Genomic DNA, 21,524 nt, shown 5'->3' with positions numbered 1-21,524 from the left:
CGAATTCGTGAAGGTATGTTTCCCGACAGTAGATGCTTTAAAGAAGGCTTTGTTGTGTGACAACACAGAAAAAGGGAAACATTTCCGAGAAAATGTTCAAGTTTTTCATATCTTTTAATGCAGAAAACAGACTTTTAAGGTAGCGGTAGCCCTTATTTGATGCAAATACGAGGAAGTGCCAGAGTGAAAGGAACGACAAGTTTAATGTCTGTTAGGGACATTCCACAATTTGGCCAAATCTACATTTATGATGAGAGAAGTGTTGATGGAACAAAGCGAGCGCAGCAAACAAAGGGAGGAGCCCCATCAGAAGCAGATTAAGGTCGGTTGAGGCCCCGGGCGCAGAAGAAAATATTGGGCCGCTTAAAAAAAAAGAGACAGGGAAAATAAAAATGCATGTTAACCATTTTTTTAAATAAATAAATAAATAATTATTATTAGCTATATGGTGCAAGGAAGCCTGAGGCTTATGCAGCACCAGCCAACAAAAAAAAAAAAAAAAAAAAAAATTCCCCGGGGTAGAGAGAGAGAGAGAGAGAGAGAGAGAGAGAGGAGAAGTAGAAGGGAATCACCAAGAAAGAGAAGGATGATGATATCCAGCTCAGGATCCTGGGTGTGCCAAGCCCAAACTCACCAGATGTGAGCCCCTGGGATAATGTACTATTAATGTTTTATTTCCAATAAAATTTGAATATAATATATGTATTATATTATATTTGCGTCTTTTTTCAGCCCCTGATGGATGTCGTTTCATTTGTCTAGCTACCATTGGTAGCCTACCAATGAAAACAAAAATATAAAATTTAATAGTCTGAATGATTAGAATAATAGAGAAGAAATTTTTTGTTATAGTGCAATAAATTAATGATTAATTAAAATTCGAAAATTATTCATAAACTACGAAAATCCAGGTGCTGATGTAACAACAGGAATTAATTTTATCTTAATATAATTTCAACAATATACGATATACACAAATACGCATATATTGTAAGTCTGCACAGCAGGAGAACCTTTGTAAGTACAAAGTAGCAAATACGATTCTATTGCTCCGATGAGCGGTAGCGCAGCCGCGCGGGGCCTATACAGCGTAGCAATGAAATAATGAAAATAAGCGAATATAAACATACTATCAGGTTTTACCGCCGATTGTAAACTTGTACATAATTAAAATTGCATATACGAAACCAAACTTGGTATCATTAGAAAAAAGTGTAAAGTTGGGGTTTTGAGGAGCACTTCAGAAGTTGGGGGCCTAGGGCGCGCGCCCGGTGTGCCCGCCGTTAAATCTGCCTCTGAGCCCCATAGTATTTATTAAAACAAATAAAAACCTTTAATAAAAAAAGATAACACATAATTAAAAAATATATCCAAAACAAACAAAAAATGCATACTTTATTCATACTTTAGCTCTATAGCAAGTAATACAATTAAAAAAGTATTTAAAAAATGTAACTGATGTTTCAACAACATTTAAAGAAAAAAAAATTATTTACATATTTTTGTTTTGATACTTATACTAATCCATGAAATTATTATAAAATTATGTAACGTAGGAGGGCCTTCTCATCCTCTTGTATTTTTGTTTTTTGTGGATGACAGAATTTAAAATGCCTAGTAAATATAATAGTCTAATCCTCAGAGCTGAATGAACTTTACCTTTTTTTATCACAAATTTCTTTGTTACTGGTTTACCTTTGGATAGTCCCTAGAAATCAACTGCTATCAAGGGACAAATAACAGACTTCCATAGCAGTGTCTCAGCTTTTAAACAGATGACAAATTAAATTTTTTGGTAATGCCATTTGTTTAAGGAGTTAACCCCCTTCAGGAGTTACACTGATTTATGTTTTTTAATTGTGATATGTAGAACTACATTTTTGAAGGTCATTTCAAGTACATTTCAAACAATGCTATTTAACAAAAATAAGTGTTTACATTTAACTATTATTTATATGTACTTTGCATACCAAATCTAATGGTGTTTGGTTTTTTTCCCCCTCTAGCATCAATATTTTGGTAGCAATATATTTCTGCAACATTGATATGTATTATATAAATGCAGTACCTACATTGTAAAATACAAGAACCTGTAGTATTTGTATATGACATTTTTTCTCGCATTTTTTTTTTTTTTTTTTTGCAGTTTGCTACTGCCAAATGAAAGTGTAATTTATTGCCACACTTGTTCTTCTATGTTTTTAGATATTAGCATTAGCATTAGTAGAGGCATTTGATGCAAGAAAGCAAGCTTATGCAGCATCAGCCAAAAAAAAAAAAAAAACGACTTCCACTTCACCCCTCTGTTCGTTCAAAATACCTGTCCAGCTGAGCCTTAAACTTATTTAGGCTATCAACTTCCACCACAAGGGATGGAAGTCTGTTCCACCAACCAACCACCCGCTGGCTAAAGGCAAATTTCCGCACGTCTATCCTACATCTGTCTTTCCTCAATTTGAATTTATGCCCTCTCAGGTGATTTTTCTGAGCTAGAGGAAGAATCCCATCAACATTGAGCATGCTTAAACCATTCAAGGCTTTATACACCTCTATCAGATCACCTCGCTGGTGCCTAGTCTCCAGACACTGTAATTTGCAAAACTTAAGCCTTTCTTCGTAAGAGCACCCCTTTGTTCCATTCACTAATCTTGTTGCCCTTCTCTGTACTCGTTCCAGCAGCTCTACATCCTTCTTGAAATGAGGCCTCCAGACCTGTATACAGTACTCTAGGTGTGGCCTGACCATTGCCTTATACAATGGAATAATCACCTCCTTATCCCTGCTGGAAAAATTCCTGTATATCATTGACAATACTCCATGAGCTACTCTTGCAGCCCGTCTGCACTGCTCAGAGAACTTCATATCTGCCTGCACAACCACCCCCAATCCCTTTCATTCTCTACCACTGTCAGTGTAGTACCACAGAGTTGATACGTTGCTCTGGGGTTGCTGTTTCCCATGTGTAGTACTTTACATTTATCAATGTTAAACTTCATTTGCCACCTCTCAGCCCATCTGCTCAACCTTTCCAGATCCTGTTGCAGCAGCATAGTGTCAGTAGTGTCCTTGACAACCCTGCCAACCTTTGTATCGTCTGCAAACTTGGACATTAAGCCCGATATACCATCATCAATATCATTTATAAATACAGAAAACAATAATGGACCCAACACTGAGCCCTGAGGGACTCCACTAAAAACATCAGTCCACGATGAGCAGTGTCCATTGATTACCACTCTCTGTCTTCTCCCCCTCAACCACCCCTTTATCCATAGCAGCAATTTGCCTCCAATGTCACACTGCTCCAATTTGTGTAGCAGTCTTCCATGTGCAACAGTATCAAAAGCCTTTCTAAGATCCAAGTATATAATATCAAAGTTATACCCTGCATCCAGTTCTTTTGTGACTGCATCATAGTATCCAATCAAGTTGGTCAGGCAAGACTTCCCCTTAACAAAACCATGCTGTGTCTGAGCTATAACTGAAGTCTTGTCTAAATGATCCTGCAGTGCTTCTTTAACCAGTGCCTCCATTAATTTTCCTGGAACAGAAGTTAAGCTCACAGGTCTATAATTACTTGTGTCAGCCTTTGATCCTCCTTTGTGAATTGGGGTCACATTTGCACATTTCCAGTCTATGGGTACCTCCCCTGAGTCCAAGGAAGCTCTCATAATTATGGCTAAGGGTTTGCTTACTTCCTTTGCTGCCTCCTTTAATATAACTGGATAGATCCCATCCACCCCAGGTGCCTTTCTTGTGTTTATCTTCAACAGTTTCTCCTCCACTTTACTCCCAGTTATTTCAAGATTCTGTAGCTTACTGCTAGAGTTGAATACACCTCTGGCATTCCCCTCGCTGAATAACTCCTCATGTGTGAATGTCGATGCAAAATATTCATTTAGTTTGTTAGCTACCTGAGCAGGATCATCAACACTTGACCCATCAATATCAAGTGGACCAATCTGATTCATCCCCTTCCTTCTAGAGTTTACATAAGTAAAGAACTCTTTGCTGTTTTTCTTTGCATCCCTTGCCAAGGATTTCTCGTAATCTGCCTTCGCCTGCCTAACCTCCTTTGTAACTTGGTTGCATATCAACTTGTATCTATCATAGGCTTCTGTGTCATGTGTTAATTTGTATGTATCCCATGCATTTTTCTTCTCTGCCATATGCCTCATTAGTTCATCTGACATCCATTTTGGCCTACGTGAAATTTCGGATAATTGGGGCAGCCGCTTAATCGGGCCAAAATGCACTAGTCCCGATGTGTCCCAATTAACCGGAATGGACTGTATTTGGAATCAATATTAACAAATTCATAAAGAAACACCAAGAAATACAAGGTCAAGGTGCGTTTGTTTCAATTGTGGTCTCCAGGGTTTCCCCCTACATGCCGCTGTAGCATCTGAAAAGGAGAAGGCCGGCAAGTGTATGTATGTATGGTGTCTTCTTATGTTGAGTGTTGAGCACTGGCACCTGGCGACCAAGAAATACAGATAAACGGAAGGAACCTTTTTTGAAAATTTGTTATGTAAGTGACAGCATGAAAATAGGTTTTAAAATAAGAAGCCAACCACTGTTGTATGATTATGGCTTACAAAAGTTTAAATTTTCTGCAATTCAAACCCAAAAGTTGATAATATTGAATTCAGTGATAACTGATTGTAGAGGACATCATTACTCAAAAAAAAATAAAGAAATATAAATATGAGTTAAGATTTTTTTACAATTTTTTTTTTCAAATCTCAGTTTCAATTTCACAACAATATTAACTTAATTAGCATTAGCAGAGGCATATGATGCAAGAAAGCAAACTTATGCAGCATCAGCAAAAAAAAAAAAAAAAAAAACTTCCACTTCACCCCTCCGCTCATTCGAAATACCTGTCCAGCTAGCATTAAATTTATTTAGGCTATCAACTTCCACAACAAGGGATGGAAGTCTGTTCCACCAACCAACTACCCGCTGGCTAAAGGCAAATTTCCGCACATCTATCCTACATCTGTCTTTCCTCAATTTGAATTTATGCCCTCTCAGGTGATTATTCTGAGCAAGAGGCAGAATCCCATCAGCGTTGAGCATGCTCAAACCATTCAAGGCTTTATACACCTCTATCAGATCACCTCGCTGGTGCCTCGTCTCCAGACACTGTAATTTGCAACACTCAAGCCTTTCTTCGTAAGAGTTTGTTTGTTTGTTATTTGGTTTTTAGGAGCATTAGCAACTAAGGCCATATTGCTCCGGGATATACGGTGGTCATTCCATGACCTTTCCGCATTCTCCATATTTGGTGGTGACGGACTCGAACCCCGGTCTAATCAAGAAGCGTGTGCTACGCACTGCTGCTCCTTCCCACCTGGCTACGGAGGCGCCTCTTCGTAAGAGCAACCCTTTGTTCCATTCACTAATCTTGTGCCCTTCTCTGTAGTCATTCCAGCAGCGCTATATATCCTTCTTGAAATGAGGCCTCCACACCTGTATACAAGGTGTGGCCCAACCATTGCCTTATAAAAGGGAATAATCACCTCCTTATCCCTGCTAGAAAAATTCCTGTATATCATTGATAAGACACCATGAGCTACTCTTGCAGCCCTTCTGCATTGCTCAGAGAACTTCATATCTGCCTGCAAAATTACCCCCAGGTCCTTTTCATTCTCTACTACTGTCAGTGTAGTACCACAGAGTCGGTACTCTGCTCTGAGAATGCTGATTCCCCATATGTAGTACTTTACATTTGTCAATGTTAAACTTCATTTGCCACCTCTCAGCCCATCTGCTCAACCTTTCCAGATCCTGTTGCAGCAGCATAGTATCAGTAGTGTCCTTAACAACCCTGCCAACCTTTGTATCATCCGCAAACTTGGACATTAAGCTTGATATACCATCATCAATATTATTTATAAATACAGAAAACAATAATGGACCCAACACTGAACCCTGAGGGACTCCACTAATAACATTAATCCATGATGAGCAGTGTCCACTGATTACCACTCTCTGTCTTCTCCCCCTCAACCACCCCTTTATCCATAGCAGAAATTTGGCTCCAATGCCACACTGCTCCAATTTCTGCTGCAGTCTTCCATGTGCAACAGTATCCAAAGCCTTTCTAAGATCCAAGTATATAATATCAAAGTTATTCCCTGCATCCAGTTCTTTTGTGACTGTGATCATAGTATCCAATCAAATTGGTCAGGCAAGTCTTCCCTTTAACAAAACCATGCTGTGTCCGAGCAATAACTGAAGTCTTGTCTAGATGATCCTGCAGTACTTCTTTAACCAGTGCCTCCATTACTTTTCCTGAAACAGAAATTAAACTCACAGGTCTATAATTATTTGTGTCAGCCTTTGATCCTCCTTTGTGAATTGGGGTCACATATGCACATCTCCAGTCTATGGGTTCCTGCCCTGAGTCCAAGGAAGCTCTCATAATTATGGCTAAGAGTTTACTTACTTCCTTTGCTGCCTCCTTTAATATAACTGGATAGATCCCATCCACCCCAGGTACCTTTCTTGCATTTATCTCCAACAATTTCTCCTCCACTTTACTCTCAGTTATTATAAGATTATCTAGCTTACTGCCAGAGTTCAATACACCTCCGGCATTTCCCTCGCTGAATAACTCCTCATGTGTGAATGTCGATGCAAAATATTCATTTAGTTTGTTAGCTACCTGAGCAGGATCATCAACAGTTGAACCATCGATATCAAGTGGACCAATCTGATTCATCTCGTTCCTTCTAGAGTTTACATAAGTAAAGAACTCTTTGCTGTTTTTCTTTGCATCCTTTGCCAAAGATTTCTCGTAATCTGCCTTCGCCTGCCTAACCTCCTTTGTAACTTGGTTACAGATCAACTTATATCTATCATAGGTTTCTGTGTCATGTGTTACTTTTTATGTATCTCATGTCTGTGCTATATGTCTCATTAGTTCATCTGACATCCATTTAGGCCTAAACCTTGAACAATATTTCTTAGTTGGTATGTAAAGCCTAGTAGCTTCCAAGATAAGATCTTTGAATGCTTCCCATTTTGAATTTGCTGTTGGTAACATCATCAGTTGGTCCAACTGTATAGAATTTAAACACTGTCTCAGACCATTATGAAAGCAAAAACCCTTCCCTTTACCCCTGATGGTAGTTACCTCTTTGAGTAAATCCCACTTCAGCACACTGTGATCACTGCCACCTAGTGGTTTCTTTATCTTCAGATTCTTAATGCATGAAGAATCACTACTGATAATCAGACCAAGAGTATTACTCCCTCTAGTTGCCTCCGAAACATGCTGATGTAGAAAACAATCATCCAAAAGATCCACAAAAGCCTTGCTAGTGTACAAGTGACCAACCCACAAATTCCATTCAATATCTGGGAAATTAAAATCCCCCATTATAAGACTCTCTGATTTACTGGCCCACTCTATTTCCCTATACAGTGTCTTATTATACTCATCAGAGTCATTAGGCCTATAGCACACTCCTACTCACAATTTTGATTTCCCAATGCTTATGTCACACCAAACTGACTCGACACCGCACTGTCCAGCGATGTCGACTGGCTTCACTCCCTTGGATTTTATTTGTTTCTTAACTAATAGCATAACCCCTCCTCCCTTCCTATCCTGTCTATCCTTTCTGTAGACATTGTACTCCCCAAATTCCAGTTCTGCATTCCTTATATCTGTGTGACACCACGTCTCTGATATCCCAAGAATATTTGCCTTTGATGTTTTGAGCAATACCTCAAATTCATAAAATTTATTTACCAAACTCCTAGCATTGGTGTATATGCACCTGTTCCCATTCTTAGTTACCCTAACACAACCCATGTGTTTACTTGTACCGCAATGATTCCCAGCAGTCTCTGAAATACCCTGCATCTTGTTTTCCAGGCTGCTGCTCATTCCAATAGAAGCAGTGCAAGACTCACTATCACCTCTGCCAGTGGCTACTGTTAATCTATTAGTGCATGTTTCCCCCCCCAAGCTAGCAGTTTTCCGACCCACCTAACACTGCCTCGATAGCATCAGCAAATATTCTTGCACCCTTTCTATTTAATTGTACTATGCAGATGGTACAAAGGTTGTTGTTGTTGTTGTTGTTGGGTTTTTTTGGCGCAAGAGCTACTTTGGCCATATTGCGCCTGTTCTTGTCGAGAGACACAGAAATGATTGATAAAAAGGGTTTATAGGAGCATAAATATATTAATCTGTTTTAGATAGTGGAAAAACTCAGGTAAATTGGAGTTGTCTCCAATCATATGTCTAATTTGAAGAGGTTCATTTATATTTGATAGGGATCGGAATGATGTGTTTCTGGCATACTGATAGTGAGTGCACTCTATAAGAATATGTTTTATGGTTAGCGTTGAATTACAGTGGAAGCACGGTGGTGGATTATTTCCTCGCAGAAAATAGTGATGTGTAAGTTGGGTATGACCTATACGTGCTCTGGCAAGCACAACCTCTTCATGTCTGTTTGTACGGAAACTAGATTTCCATAGCTGTGGATTCTGTTTTATATTTCGTAACTTGTTATTCACCTGATTATGCCAAATTTCTCGCCATTTTTCATTGCAAATGCGGCGTATGATTGATTTGTAGTCTGTGTAAGGAATCCGGATGTGGTTATTATCAGTGGGGTTTCTTGCTGCTTTATCTGCACTCTCATTTCCTGGTATTCCAGTGTGCCCTGGAATCCAACAGAATGTGACAGTCTGCCTATTGTTATGAAATTCGGATATTTGAGTTCTTATTTGATTTATTAGTGGATGTGGAGAGCGAGAATTGCCTTGGAGGGCTGTCACTGCACTCAAGGAGTCTGTATAGATAATAGTCTTCGGAGTGAAAACATGAGCAAGTAAGGTCAAACCCATCTTAATGGCATAGAGTTCTGCAGTGAAAATGCTGCATTCTTGTGGTAATGAAACAGACACTGTTGATGTTGGTAGCACCACAGCAGCTCCCACAGCTGTGTCATTTTTAGAGCCATCAGTATAAATTTGCAAAGTGTCTGCATTTGCCAAAGAGTGAGCTGCATGTAGTTTCTGAATGGTTGGATTGTTCAGGGAGTGTTTCCCCCAACGTCGGAAATAGTCATCACACGAAGGTATACACACTTTCCATGGAGACTGTACAATTTCTCTGTCTTGATGTAAATTGTCCAACTGCATATTCCACTGCTGAATCAGTTCTCGTAGACGGATTCCTGTAGGTTTGTTTTCAAGAGGCTTATTTCTGAAAAGGTTTACCCATTGTGGATCATAGAGGTATGACCAGATAGGATGAGATGGAAGGCTATATATTTTAACTGCATAATTGAGGAGCAGCATCTTTCTCCGAAGGTGGAGTGGAGGTTCATTGGCCGCTATATATAAGCTTTGCACCGGCGAAGTCCTGAACGCCCCAAGAGCAATCCTGAGCGCACTATGGTGTATTGTGTTGAGACAGGCTAACAGAGTCTTTCGGGCAGAGTCATAAACAGGAGCACCATAATCTAATCGAGATCTGATTAAGGCCCGGTATAGGTGGAGTAGAGTATGGCGATCAGCTCCCCATGTCATAGATGAGATTACTTTAAGTATATTCAGCTTTTTCATACAGACAGTTCGCGTTTGTAGTATGTGTTTCTGGAATGTCAGTTTAGTGTCAAGAGTTATGCCCAAGAATCGGATATTGCTGGTAATTGGTATCGGTTGTTTTTCCAGTGCTAATTCAGGTTCTGGATGTAGTTGGCGTTTTTTTACAAAAGTGAATGGCTGCAGTTTTGGTTGCTGATAGACGGTAACCATTACGTGAAGTCCATGACACTATTTTGTTTATTGCAAGTTGCAAATGTCGTTCAATGGAACGCATATTCTGTGAATGGCAAGATATCGCAAGATCATCAGCATAAAGATAGATTTCTACGTTACTCAAGATGTTCTGCGCTAGATTGTTTATCCTAAGAGCAAAGAGGGTAGCGCTGAGTACCGATCCCTGTGGTACACCTTCTCTTTGGATAAGAGCTTGCGAAACAGCATTACGATAACTCACTTGAAAGGTTCTAATTTTAAGGTAACTCTCTATGATCATTGGGAGTCGACCTCTGAGCCCTATAGCATATAGGTCTTGCAGAATACCATAGCGCCAGGTGGTGTCAAAGGCTTTTTCAATATCCAGGCATACCATAACAAGATGTTCTTTCCGAATAAAGGCATTCCGTATGTTACACTCAGCTTTCACCATAAGGTCTAATGTGGATCGGTTTTTGCGAAAGCCGTATTGATTACTACTGATGACTGAGTGGGATTCTATGTACCATACAAGCCTATCGTGTACCATCTTTTCCAATGTCTTGCCCAAGCAGCTGGTAAGGGATATCGGTCTATAGTTGCATGGATTCGTCTGATCTTTCCCAGGTTTGGGAAAAGCTAGCACTGTTGAATGACACCATGAGCGTGGATAATAGCTTTCGGAGAAGACCCGATTCAGAAAAAGCAATAGGGAATTTAGAGCCTTTTTGTCTAGGTGTTGTAACATGACGTAATAAACACCATCAGGTCCTGATGCCCCATTTCTTGATTTGTTTAGAGCAACCTGCAGCTCCAACATTGTAAAGGGTTGATTATATGGGAGCGCTATTCTTGTACTGAAATTTAATTTGCTTTGCTCAGTCCTTCTTTTAAGTTGCTGAAAAGATGGTTCATATGCAGCTGTATCTGAGATATTGGCAAAGTTTTCTGCTAGAGCATTAGCTATTTCAACTGGAGACGATAAATCTTGTCCATTCCATCTCAGTATTGGAGAGGATGCTGGGAGAAATCTACCATTTAGTTTTTTTATTTTATTCCAGATTATTCTGCTGTTTGTGTTCTTCGTTATAGTAGAGGCAAACTGAATCCAAGAATCTCTTTTTGCCTTTTTCCTTACGAATCGCACTTTTGCTTTCAGTTTTTTGAAATTTATAAGGTTCTCGGTAGTCGGGTTTTTACGAAACAGGTTCCATGCCCTGTTTTTCTCTTTTTTTGCAAGTTGGCATGCTTCACTCCACCAAATATTGGCATGTTTAAACGAACCAGTACGCATTTTTGGTATGGCCTTGGTCGCGGCATTCAGAATCTGAGATGTGATGTGCTGTGTGGCATCATCAATGGATTGGAAATTGATAATTTCATCATTGAATGAGATACTGAGAGCAAATAACTTCCAATCGGCCTTGGAAAATTTCCATTTTAAGCGGGAATTATTTACCTGAGGGATTCTAGTTATTTGGAATTCGCAAATTATTGGAAAATGGTCACTGTTTAGCGGATTGTCCAGAATTGTCCAGCGGATGAGTGGATATAATGTTGGAGAGCAGATTGTCAAGTCTATAGCTGTAGTTGTTCTAGTAGAGAAATGGATGTAAGTATCAGCACCAGTATTCAACAGTGTTAGATTGTGTTTGTCAAGCAGCGACTCCAGAACTTTACCTCGTCTGTCTGTATGTGGGGAGCCCCAGATCGGGTGGTGTGCATTAAAATCTCCAAATAAACAAAATGGAGGAGGGATCTGTAGTAGAAGTACTTCTAGGTCATTATAAGTATATTCTTTGTTTGGTGATAGGTAGATTGAAACTACTGTTAACATGATTCCTAAGGAGACACGCACTGCTACTGCTTCTAAGGAAGTTTGCAGTGGAATGTGTTTAGTAGGGACTCTTGAGTTTACTAGAATGGCCACACCTCCACGCACGGTGGTATTATTATTTCTGTTATGTTGATATATAGTATAGTTCTTGATTTTTGGAATTACTTGCGGAGGTAAATTAGTTTCTTGCAAACATATGCTTACCGGACTATACTGTTGGATTAGGTCATGGATATCATCAATATTACTACGTAGACCTCTACAGTTCCACTGTATTATGTGATCCATTATTTGATTTTGGCGGTTGTGTTTGATTCAGTCTGTTTTTTAGGTCCAGTCTGTTTTTGTCTCTCAAATTTTATTCTTTCTTTTTTCGAAAAGATAGGACGCGCTGTGTCCATGTCATCATCTGCGTACAGATCTAAGATTGGCTCATCCGGGCTGATGTTTTCATTAGTATCCATATTTGTTGTATTTTGCTGACTTTTCTGCCTTGGGACTGCTGTTTTAGTTTTTATAGTTTCTGAGGAAGACTGCAAAGCCGTTGGCGGTACTGTAATTGGTGTGTTATTGGCACTGTCATTCACATGCTGTTCCATAGTAGTTTGCTGTGATTTTGAGAGTATTTCTCTAGCCCAGTCTGCAATAGACATGGATGGGGGAACTGACACGTCAGTTTGAGTGGCTGCTGACTGATATTTCTTTGTTGCTGCTGCGTAGGTGTGTTTAGTTGTAGTAAGCATAATCTGCTTCTTTGCTTCTTGGTATGTGACTTTCCGCTCTACTTTATATTGTTGGATCTTTTTTCCTGTTTTCCACAGTTCACAGGACTTTGAGTAGGCAGGGTGTTGGCCTTGACAGTTTGAACAATGTGGTGTTTCCGCATCACATTCCGTTTGTGCGTGGGATTTTGAACCACAGTTTGGACACACAGCATCCCCTCGACAGACGGTCTGAGAGTGTCCAAACTTTTGGCACTTATAACATCTGATGGGATTAAGAATGTAGGGTCTTATACGGCAATTGAGATAGCCGGCTTTAACACTAGATGGTAAATTCGGTGTGCCAAAAGTAAGGATGATGTTCCGCGTTGGAACCAGCTGGCCATCTTTTTTGATCATGATGCGCTTAGCATGTGTGACTTTTTGTTCTTTTAATTCTTCGACTAATTCGTCTTCTGTGACGTTAATCAAATCCCACTCAGTGATGACCCCTTTGGAAGCATTTAGTGTCGCATGTGGGGTAACTTGCACGGGAATACCACCAAAGGCTGAGAGGTTCAGCAGAGTCTCTGATTGCTGATGGCTCACACTTTCAATCAGTAAATCACCTGATCAAAGTCTTTTCACCATTTTAGGTGAACCTGCTGTATTTTCCAAACATTTCTGTATCAGAAACGGGGAGAGTGTACTCATGCATTTGTTTGACAAGGAGTGGAATATAAGGAAAGATGGACATTCCTTTTGCTCTGTGTCAGTCCTCAGTCTTTTCGACTGTGATGTGTCATGGTCATTATCATTTGATTTAGGACATGAGCGCCGAGGCTCAATTGGAGGGAAATTGTCAAATTCCATGTTTGCTCCTTTTCGCCCCGGGAGAGTGGCTTTCTTCTCCCAGGTTACCGGCCCCGCCACGTGGAGGCAGGAGCGGTGCCACCAGTGACCAAGCGGTTTATAGGTTTAGTTAGGTTAGTAAGGATTATATATATATATATATATATACACAAGGAAAGAAAGGTGTTTTTCCTTTCTGGATTCTACTTCAAAGCTTTTAAATAAAGAATCACTTAAGAAAAAACAAGAAGAATAGTGACACTAGAAAATAAATATAACTAATCCGCTGAGAAAGAACGCTATGTATCGCACAAAATATCGCTTGGCACTCGGGGCCGGTACAAAGGTTGGCAGGGTTGTTAATGACAGTAATGGCAGTGTGTTACTGCAACAGAATGACAGTAACTTCTCAGCCCATCTGCTCGAATTTTCTAGATTCTGTTGTAGTAGCACACTGTCATTCTGTCATTAACAGTAATGGCAGTGTGCTACTGCAACAGAATCCAGAAAATTTGGCAGATGGGCTGAGAAGTGGCAAATGAAGTTTAACACTGAGAAATGCAAAATACTACATGTGGGTAGAAGTAACCCCAGAGGAACGTACCAACTGTATGCTACTACACATAGGGTGGTAGAGAAAGAAAAGGACCTGGGGTAATTGTGCAGTCAGATATGAAGTTTTCTGAGCAGTGCAGACAGGCTGGAAGAGTAGCTCATGGCATCTTGTCAACGATATACAGGAATTTTGCTAGCAGGGAAAAAGAGATGATTATCCCTTTATATAAGGCAATGGTCAGGTCACATCTTGAGTACTGCATAATACAGGTCTGGAGGCCTCATTTTAGGATGCATGTAGAGTTTCTTGAGCGAGTATAGAGAAGGGCAACAAGATTGGTGAGGGGAACGAAGGGGTTCTCTTACCAAGAGAGGCTTAAGTTCAGCAAATTGCAGCATCTGGAGACTAGACACCTGCAAGGTGATCTGATTGAGGTGTATAAGGCCTTGAATGGGTTAAGCATGCTCAATTCTGATGGAATTTTTCTGCTTGCTCAGATTATGAACCTGAGGGGGACATAAATTCAAATTGAGGAAAGACAGTTATAGAAAAGATGTGCAGAAATTTGCCTTTAGCCAGTGGGTAGTTGATTGCTGGAACAAACTTCCATTTGTCATTGTGGAAGTTGATGGCTTAAATAAATTCAAGGAGAAACTGGACAAACATTTATAGAGGGAATGGATGTGTGAAATTATGTTTTTTTTTTTTTTTTTGTTTTTTTTGCTGATGTATGCTATTTTTGTATGCTGTTGTTAACTTGTTGATAAGACGCTTTACAGTCCTTAGTAAGTGTGTGTGTGTGTGTTTTTGTTATTGTAACCAGGATGATGGTTACAATAACAAAAGCCTACCAGAATGATGTTCTAGTGCAACTCAAGTATCAGTAATGCCATTTGTAATCAAGTGTTTTAGTTCATAAAATTTGCAGCTCAACAACTGGTTGTAACTATCAGCAAATTAATGAAGATTATGTATTATTATTATTATTAGTAGTAGTAGTATTATATAAATGGCAAGTGTAAATTACTATTACAAAAATTCTAAGTCTAAGTTACAGACTAATGCATTGAATTTCAAAACAAAAAGTTTTAACTTTTTGTTTTGAAATTAAATGCAAGTGTTTTGATGGGTATTGTGTGATTAGTTACGGCATTTAATTTCAAAACAAAAAGTTAAATTTTGTCTTGAAATTAAATGCCGTAACTAATCACACAGTAAACATTGTACGAATAATCAACTGCCAACCTTCTTTGTTCTTCACTGATGGGTAAAGAAATTAATGAGTTCCTGTACACACAACAACTCTATTTAAGACGTCTGCCTCAATATAAATGCACGTGTCAAAAGAAAATATACTCACCGGCCCAGAGAAACAACTCACCTTATTCATTACCTGTAAAATGAAAAAAGAGAACATTATAGTTTATTTTTAAGTGCGCCCAATAAATGGCACATCTTGATTTAAACTGAAAAATGTAAAAGGAAAAAACTATATATACTTCAGGATTAGATTCCAAAGGTATCCACACTGGCTCTGATTCCATCACGCCGGCTATAAAAATATAAACAAACTTCGTCACACTTCTTTCGTTATTTCACTATGATTTGATAAAGATTTTGGTTTATAGGGGGCGTATATTAATTCAACCTCATATGTCAGTAACATTCATCGAAAAATACTTAATTATAATTATATCTTTAAAATAGTTTATTTGTGGATTGTAATGTAAGTTACAACCATAATAAAGGCAATCATAATAAAAAATAATAAAATTTTAAAAATAAATTTCAAAAATAAAATAAATACAAATATATTCTTTTTAATTATTTTAGTAGTGCAAATATAAAAGGTGCAGGGCACAGAGTATCTTACTACTATGTGGTAAAGGGGAACCCGGGTATAACCCTGGTGTCAGGCAGCACCATCAATATCAGTGTTAAAGGCGAAGCGGGTTATAGCCGACAAAATTTAACTACATTTATTCCTAGATTTTAAACATAAAAATACTTTACTTAGTAAATAAATACTTTCTTTATTATTATTTTACTAGTATACCAACTAAAGGCATAAAGTATTAAAGATTATATGATTTTATATCACTCCCTTTACATTCTTCTAATACGGGTTGTCACGTTCATAGGAATAGAGCAACTCACAGAATTGTGAGTTGCTCTATTCCTGTGACACCCCGAAAAGTTTTAGTCCGACTTAAGGAATGTAGAGAATAATCTCCCCATATCCATAAAGCTTTTTATACCCCTAAATTTTAATTTTAATGTCAAGCTACAGAAACGAAGACAATAATCGGTCCATATTTATTTATTAAGCTTTTAGATCTTCAAAATTTAATTTTATGTCAATCCACATAATGGTTTCCTTGGTGCCAGAGGTATGATGTTTGAAGACAGAAGCCTTGAGTGCTCACTGTTGAGACCGAGGGGTCTGAACACTAAGGTTCTGGCAGTGGGGAAGACGTCTCACATCTTTTGTAAAATTGATATCCCCTTCTCAAAGAATTATTAGCGCGTTGGACTAGGAGAATTGGCTGGAAAAGAAGCCTCCTATATCTAATATAAAGGTAATCCCTATTGTTTTCATAATTCTTCTAATAGACAATGTCGTTATTGACTTACATTTTAAGCTTCAGTGCTGAACTAGTCATGTAATTTAGTTCGCAGGAAATTATGACAGTGTTTCCTTCAATGCATAATTCTTAATAGTGGACAGATGCAATAAATGAATATAACTAATATCAATCTGCTGTTCAAACCACGTCATCACCCCATGAAGGTTTTCAAGCACTTTTTAAATTTCTTGGGCTTTTTCCTTAGACGAGTCATCCACATTATCTTCTGAGTCGCTCCCTGTGTCACTGGCCTTCTGTTTGTCTATTGTCTTCACACTGTGGCTACGATTTCTTCCTCGCTCAAGTAAAGCACAGCTGCAGCTTCCACAAGCACCTCAAACCAAGAAATCGGGTCATTTTCTGAAAGAAATACTCCTCAATGTATAGGGCTAAAAGAATATCAGATGAACTGGTGAAACTCGTGGCAGAGAAAAAAAGTTCATGGGATGCATATAAATTATCAGGCAACACAGAGACCTATGGTCGATATAAACTAATCTTTTATCAAGACACAAAGGAGGTCAAACAAGCAAGGCAGATTACCAGAAATCTTTGGCAAAGAATGCAATTGGCACACTTGATATTGATGTTTTGGCTGTTGATGATCCTGCTCAGCTTTGTGACAAGCCGAATGGCCATTTTGCCTCTACATTCACGTATTAGGCATTCTTGATGGAAAAGGTTGCGTCAAAATTATCAAACTAAAACAGCGAGCTAAATAATTTTCTAATAACTGAGAGGAAAATGGAAGACAAATTGTTGAAGTTAAGCATAATAAAGACACCTGGGATGGATGCAGTGTATCCACTTATATTGAGGGAGGCAGAAAAGGAAGTAAGCAAACCCTAACTATAATTATGAGATCATCTTTGGACACGGGAAAGGTCCTATGGGACTGAAGATGTAGCAATGTATCCCCAAATCATAAAGGGTTACACGAGTAATTACAGACCTGTTAGTTTAACTTCAGTTCCAGGGAAAATAATATACTCACTGGTAAAATAAGTATTTCAGGTTTATTTAGACAAGGCCGCAATTATACTTCAGACATAGCATGCGTTTGTTAGAAGAAATCTGGTCTGACCAATTTGACTGCACATTACGATGTAGTCACAAAGAAACTGGATGTAAAAAAAAACTAATTTTAATATCATTACTGAATGTCAGGAAAGCTTTTGATACCGTTGCACATAACAGACTGCAAGTATAAATTGAAGCAGTGTGGCATTAAGGGCAAGTTACTGCTATGGACATGGGATTAGTAGAGGCATATGATGCAAGAAAGCAAACTTACATAGCATCAGCCAAAAAAAAACCGCTTCCGTTTCACCCACCCATTCACTCCAAAAGTTTGTGTTTGTCTAGCTCAGCCTTGAGTTTATTTAGACTGTCAATTTTCACCAAGAGATGAAAGTTTGTTCCAGCACTCAACCACCCGCTGGCTAAAGGCAAATATCCGCACATCAATTCTAAGCATGACTTTCCTCAGTTTGAATTTATACCCCCTCCCCCAAGTGCGGTATCTGAGTAAGAGGAAGAATCCTATCAGTATTGAGCTTGCTCAAACCATTCAAGGCATTAAACACCTCAATCAGATCACCTCGTAGGTGCCAAGTCTCCAGATGCTGCAATTTGTAGATTTCAGCCTTTCTTGGTAACAGCAACCTTTTGTTACACTCAATAATCTCGTTGCCATTCTCTGTACTCTTTCTAGCACTCTACACCTTTCCTAAAATGAGGCCTCCAGACCTATATACTGTACTCAAGGTGTGGCCTGACCATTGCCTTATACAAGAGGTTACCATCTCTTTATCCCTGCTAGCAAAGTTCCCATATATCATTGGCAATACCCCATCAGTTACTCATGCAGCCTATCTGCGCTGCTCAGAAAAGTTCATCTGACTACAATTACCCCAAGATCTTTTTCATTCTCTACCATCCTGAGCGTAGTACAGCACGGTTGGTACGTTTCTGTGGGGTTACTTCTACCATGTTGGGAAGGTAGTGATTATAATCACCATCCTCCCAACACTGGGTAGAAAAGGTCCGGGTTCTTTACCAGTCATTGATGCGAGAAACGTTTATGGGCTTCTCTCACTCCGTTGATGAGTTAGTTGGTGTCAGGTGTGGACATCAAGGTTTCCCCCTCAGCCGAAACTCGTGTTTATCGTCCAACAAAACAGACACATCGATTAGAGAACACAAGAAATTTATGGACATATTAGACATGGGCAGATGATTAGGCTATTGGGTGCAGTGTTGAATGCAGGGGGTGATCGAGGGTTAGTTTCACCTCAGGTGGAATAAAAGTAACCCCCGATGGAAAAAAAAATATATTTTTTAATAGTCGTTCAAAGACCTCGGACGGTGAAATTTCGCCACATTTTTTATTTATTTTTAATTGAAATTTTCTTCTTACTCTGCTCTTTTGTTTTTTTTTTTTTGATTTGGTAGTTGTTGGCGCATCGGCTTCTGTGGCCATATTGCACCTCCCAAGGTTTTTGCAGTACTTTGATCCAAGCCCGAGGCGGGAATCGAACCCGCGACCTTTGGGTTGCCGGGCAGGTACTTTACCCACTCGGCTAGCCCGGTCGGCTGCTCTGCTCTTTAGGAACCATGTTATTATTATTATTATTATTATTATTATTATTATTATTATTATTATTATTATTATTATTATTATTATTATTATTATTATTATTATTATTATTATTATTATTATTATTATTATTATTATTATTATTATTATTATTATTATTATTATTATTAGTCATATAGTGGAAGGAAGCCAGAAGCTTATGCTGCACTAGCTAAAAAAATTTCCAAGTTACCCAGAGAGAGAGAAAGAGATAGAGAAGAGAATCACCAAGAAGAGAAGAATGATGATATCCAACTCAGGACCCTGGGTGTGCTAAGCCCCTACTCTCCAGATGTGAGTCCCCTGGGGTTAAATCAGTTTACACAATGTTGTAATTATAAAACACGAATTCAATAAATTTATGTCAAATAAACACAACACGAAAATCATATCAACTAAGTGTGGTACTCGTTAAGTGGTACACGGCGAAAATAAATCACTAAAATTCGAAAGACATGAAATTTTCAAAATAATTAAATAGGCAATATTTCTGGCTGCACAAATTGTAACTAAAATCCACTATTCAAAGTGTCCACATTTTCGTTTTATGGTTTTCAGATTCCCTTTATTTTTACACAAACAATCTCTTGATAGTGTTTCACACAAACGATCTACTTGCGACTAATTCTTTGTTTGTATATCGCAAACTAGATCGCAAGCCGCGAATAGGTTTGCCTGAATTGGTTCCTGACAGATGCTATTGTAATTATAAAGTGTCCCGCGGCTTTCAGGGAAAGGGCTAAATGTCTGGGCAGATAGAAGAGTATCTGCAGCCGCTAATTCAAATTCTTCAATCGTCGGCAGTTTCGCTTTATGGTTTTCACGCTTCCTTTATATGTTTTTTTTTCACAGCAAGAGTCTACTTGTGGCTAATTTTCCCTTTGTATACCGCAAACAGGTTTGGTCGCAGCCTCTAAACAATATATTTTATAACTTTTTTATTATATACGCATTTGTACTGTAATATTGAGATATTGCATGAAGTTAAGCTTCGAGGGCCCGAATGCGTTTCGGAAAAATAATAAAATTGTAACTAATTGTATGATACAATTAGTGTGTTTTAATCACTGAAGTGATTTTTCTTTGCGTGTGTATCAATCACTGAAGTGATTGATGCACTCAAAGAAAAAGGAAAGTACAATAAGATTATTACAGTACCGTACTGTACTTGCACGTTGGATTATAATTCGTATATATATTTTTTTTTTGTTGCGAATTTTAATCGGTGATTTTAATATTGTTAAAATGTGATTATTATTATTAGCTCTATGGTGAAAGGAAGCCTGAGGCTTATGCCGCACCAGCCAAAAAAAAAATCCCGAGTTACCCTGAGAGAGAGAGAGAAAAAGAGAAAAAGAGAGAGAGAAAATTAGAAGGAAATCACCAAGACAGAGAAGAATGATGATATCCAGCTCAGGACTCTGGGTGTGCCAAGCCCCATACTCACCAGATGTGAGCCCCTGGGGTTATATATTGTCAGTAATGTCGTTTTTGAGGACTGACTATTAGTATGTAGATGTTAAATAATAAATATATCTTCTTTCGTTTCCTATTTGTTAGTTTTCTCAAATTCTCTTATTATAACAGTCATAAATATACATATTTGTTTGTAACATATACATACGTTGCAATTATTAAATAATAATAAAAAATATACACATATACTACATGTAGTCCCGATGTTTACATTCCCCCCCCCCAGTGCAAACGCTCTGGATTCATAACTGGTTGGGCGGCCCTAAAATCACAGTTTTTGTCCTTTCTGTACTCCGCGCTTGTAGTTCAGTGATTATAATTGCCATCTTCCCCACACGTGGAAAAGTTCCGTACTTGAATCCCGCCAATGACACGAAGAACTTTTATGAGCTTTTTTTCACTTCTTGTCTCAGTTAATCGATCTCAGGCGAAGATACTCGGGATTTTCGTCTAACAAAACACCAATCCGACCACAGAAAACATGTAATTCATGGAGACAATAACATGCGTAGATAAGACAATTTTCTAGTACGACGGTTTTTTAAAATGTTTCTAAATTGCCTGGGTTCTTTAGTCGATTTTCCGCATTAAAAACAGTTTCTGTGGGAAAAAACATACAACCCTCGCATTAGACCGACTAACGGTGAGTATGGGCTTGGCACACCCAGGTCCTGATCTGGATATCATCTTTCTTGGTGACTCCCTTCTTTCTCTCTCTCTCTCTCTCTCTCTCTCTCTCTCTCTCGCTCTCTCTCTGAGGTAACTCAGAAGGTATTTTTTTTTGGCTCGTGCAGCATTCAGGCTTCCTTGTACCATATGACTAATAATAATAATAAATAAAAAAACTCAGCAACGTTTTGAAAAAAGCGCCTAAAAATTCCACGCGTCATTAACGTTATGGATATCTCGGACGTAGGTTGTACGAGTAGGTTGGGCCACCGGATTCCGGGAAATTTCTCGGTGGGATCTCCTCCCTATGCGTCCTCCAAGCAACAAGATCTATTGAAATAATCGCACAAAATTTAACTTTATCTTGCTTCATTATAATTTAATGAAAAAAAAGAAA

General features: G+C 38.6%; 1 protein-coding gene across 2 annotated transcripts in view; it reads right to left on the bottom strand.

Annotated features, from left to right (window-relative positions):
- Positions 1–15,349, bottom strand: part of LOC150082011 (ubiquitin carboxyl-terminal hydrolase isozyme L3-like) — a 241,382-nt gene extending 226,033 nt beyond the window's left edge. The window contains exons 1-2 of one of the 2 annotated variants that reach the window (XM_090379905.1): positions 15,217–15,349; positions 15,078–15,110 (exon numbers count right to left, since the gene is read on the bottom strand). In XM_090379905.1, coding sequence (XP_090236031.1) covers positions 15,078–15,110; positions 15,217–15,261 — 78 coding nt within the window. In that variant the 5' untranslated portion in view covers positions 15,262–15,349. Of the gene's footprint in view, positions 1–15,077; positions 15,185–15,216 lie in introns of those variants that run through there. The other variant, XM_090379906.1, reaches the window with a different exon arrangement.
- Between the last annotated feature and the right edge of the window lie 6,175 nt (positions 15,350–21,524).

The sequence above is a fragment of the Mastigoproctus giganteus genome, chromosome 8, assembly GCF_048544385.1.
Source record: "Mastigoproctus giganteus isolate SK-2022 chromosome 8, ASM4854438v1, whole genome shotgun sequence".
Taxonomy (NCBI): Eukaryota; Metazoa; Arthropoda; class Arachnida; order Uropygi; family Thelyphonidae; genus Mastigoproctus; species Mastigoproctus giganteus.
Note: the sequence above shows the minus strand (reverse complement) of the source record. Positions and strands in the feature narration are given on the sequence as shown.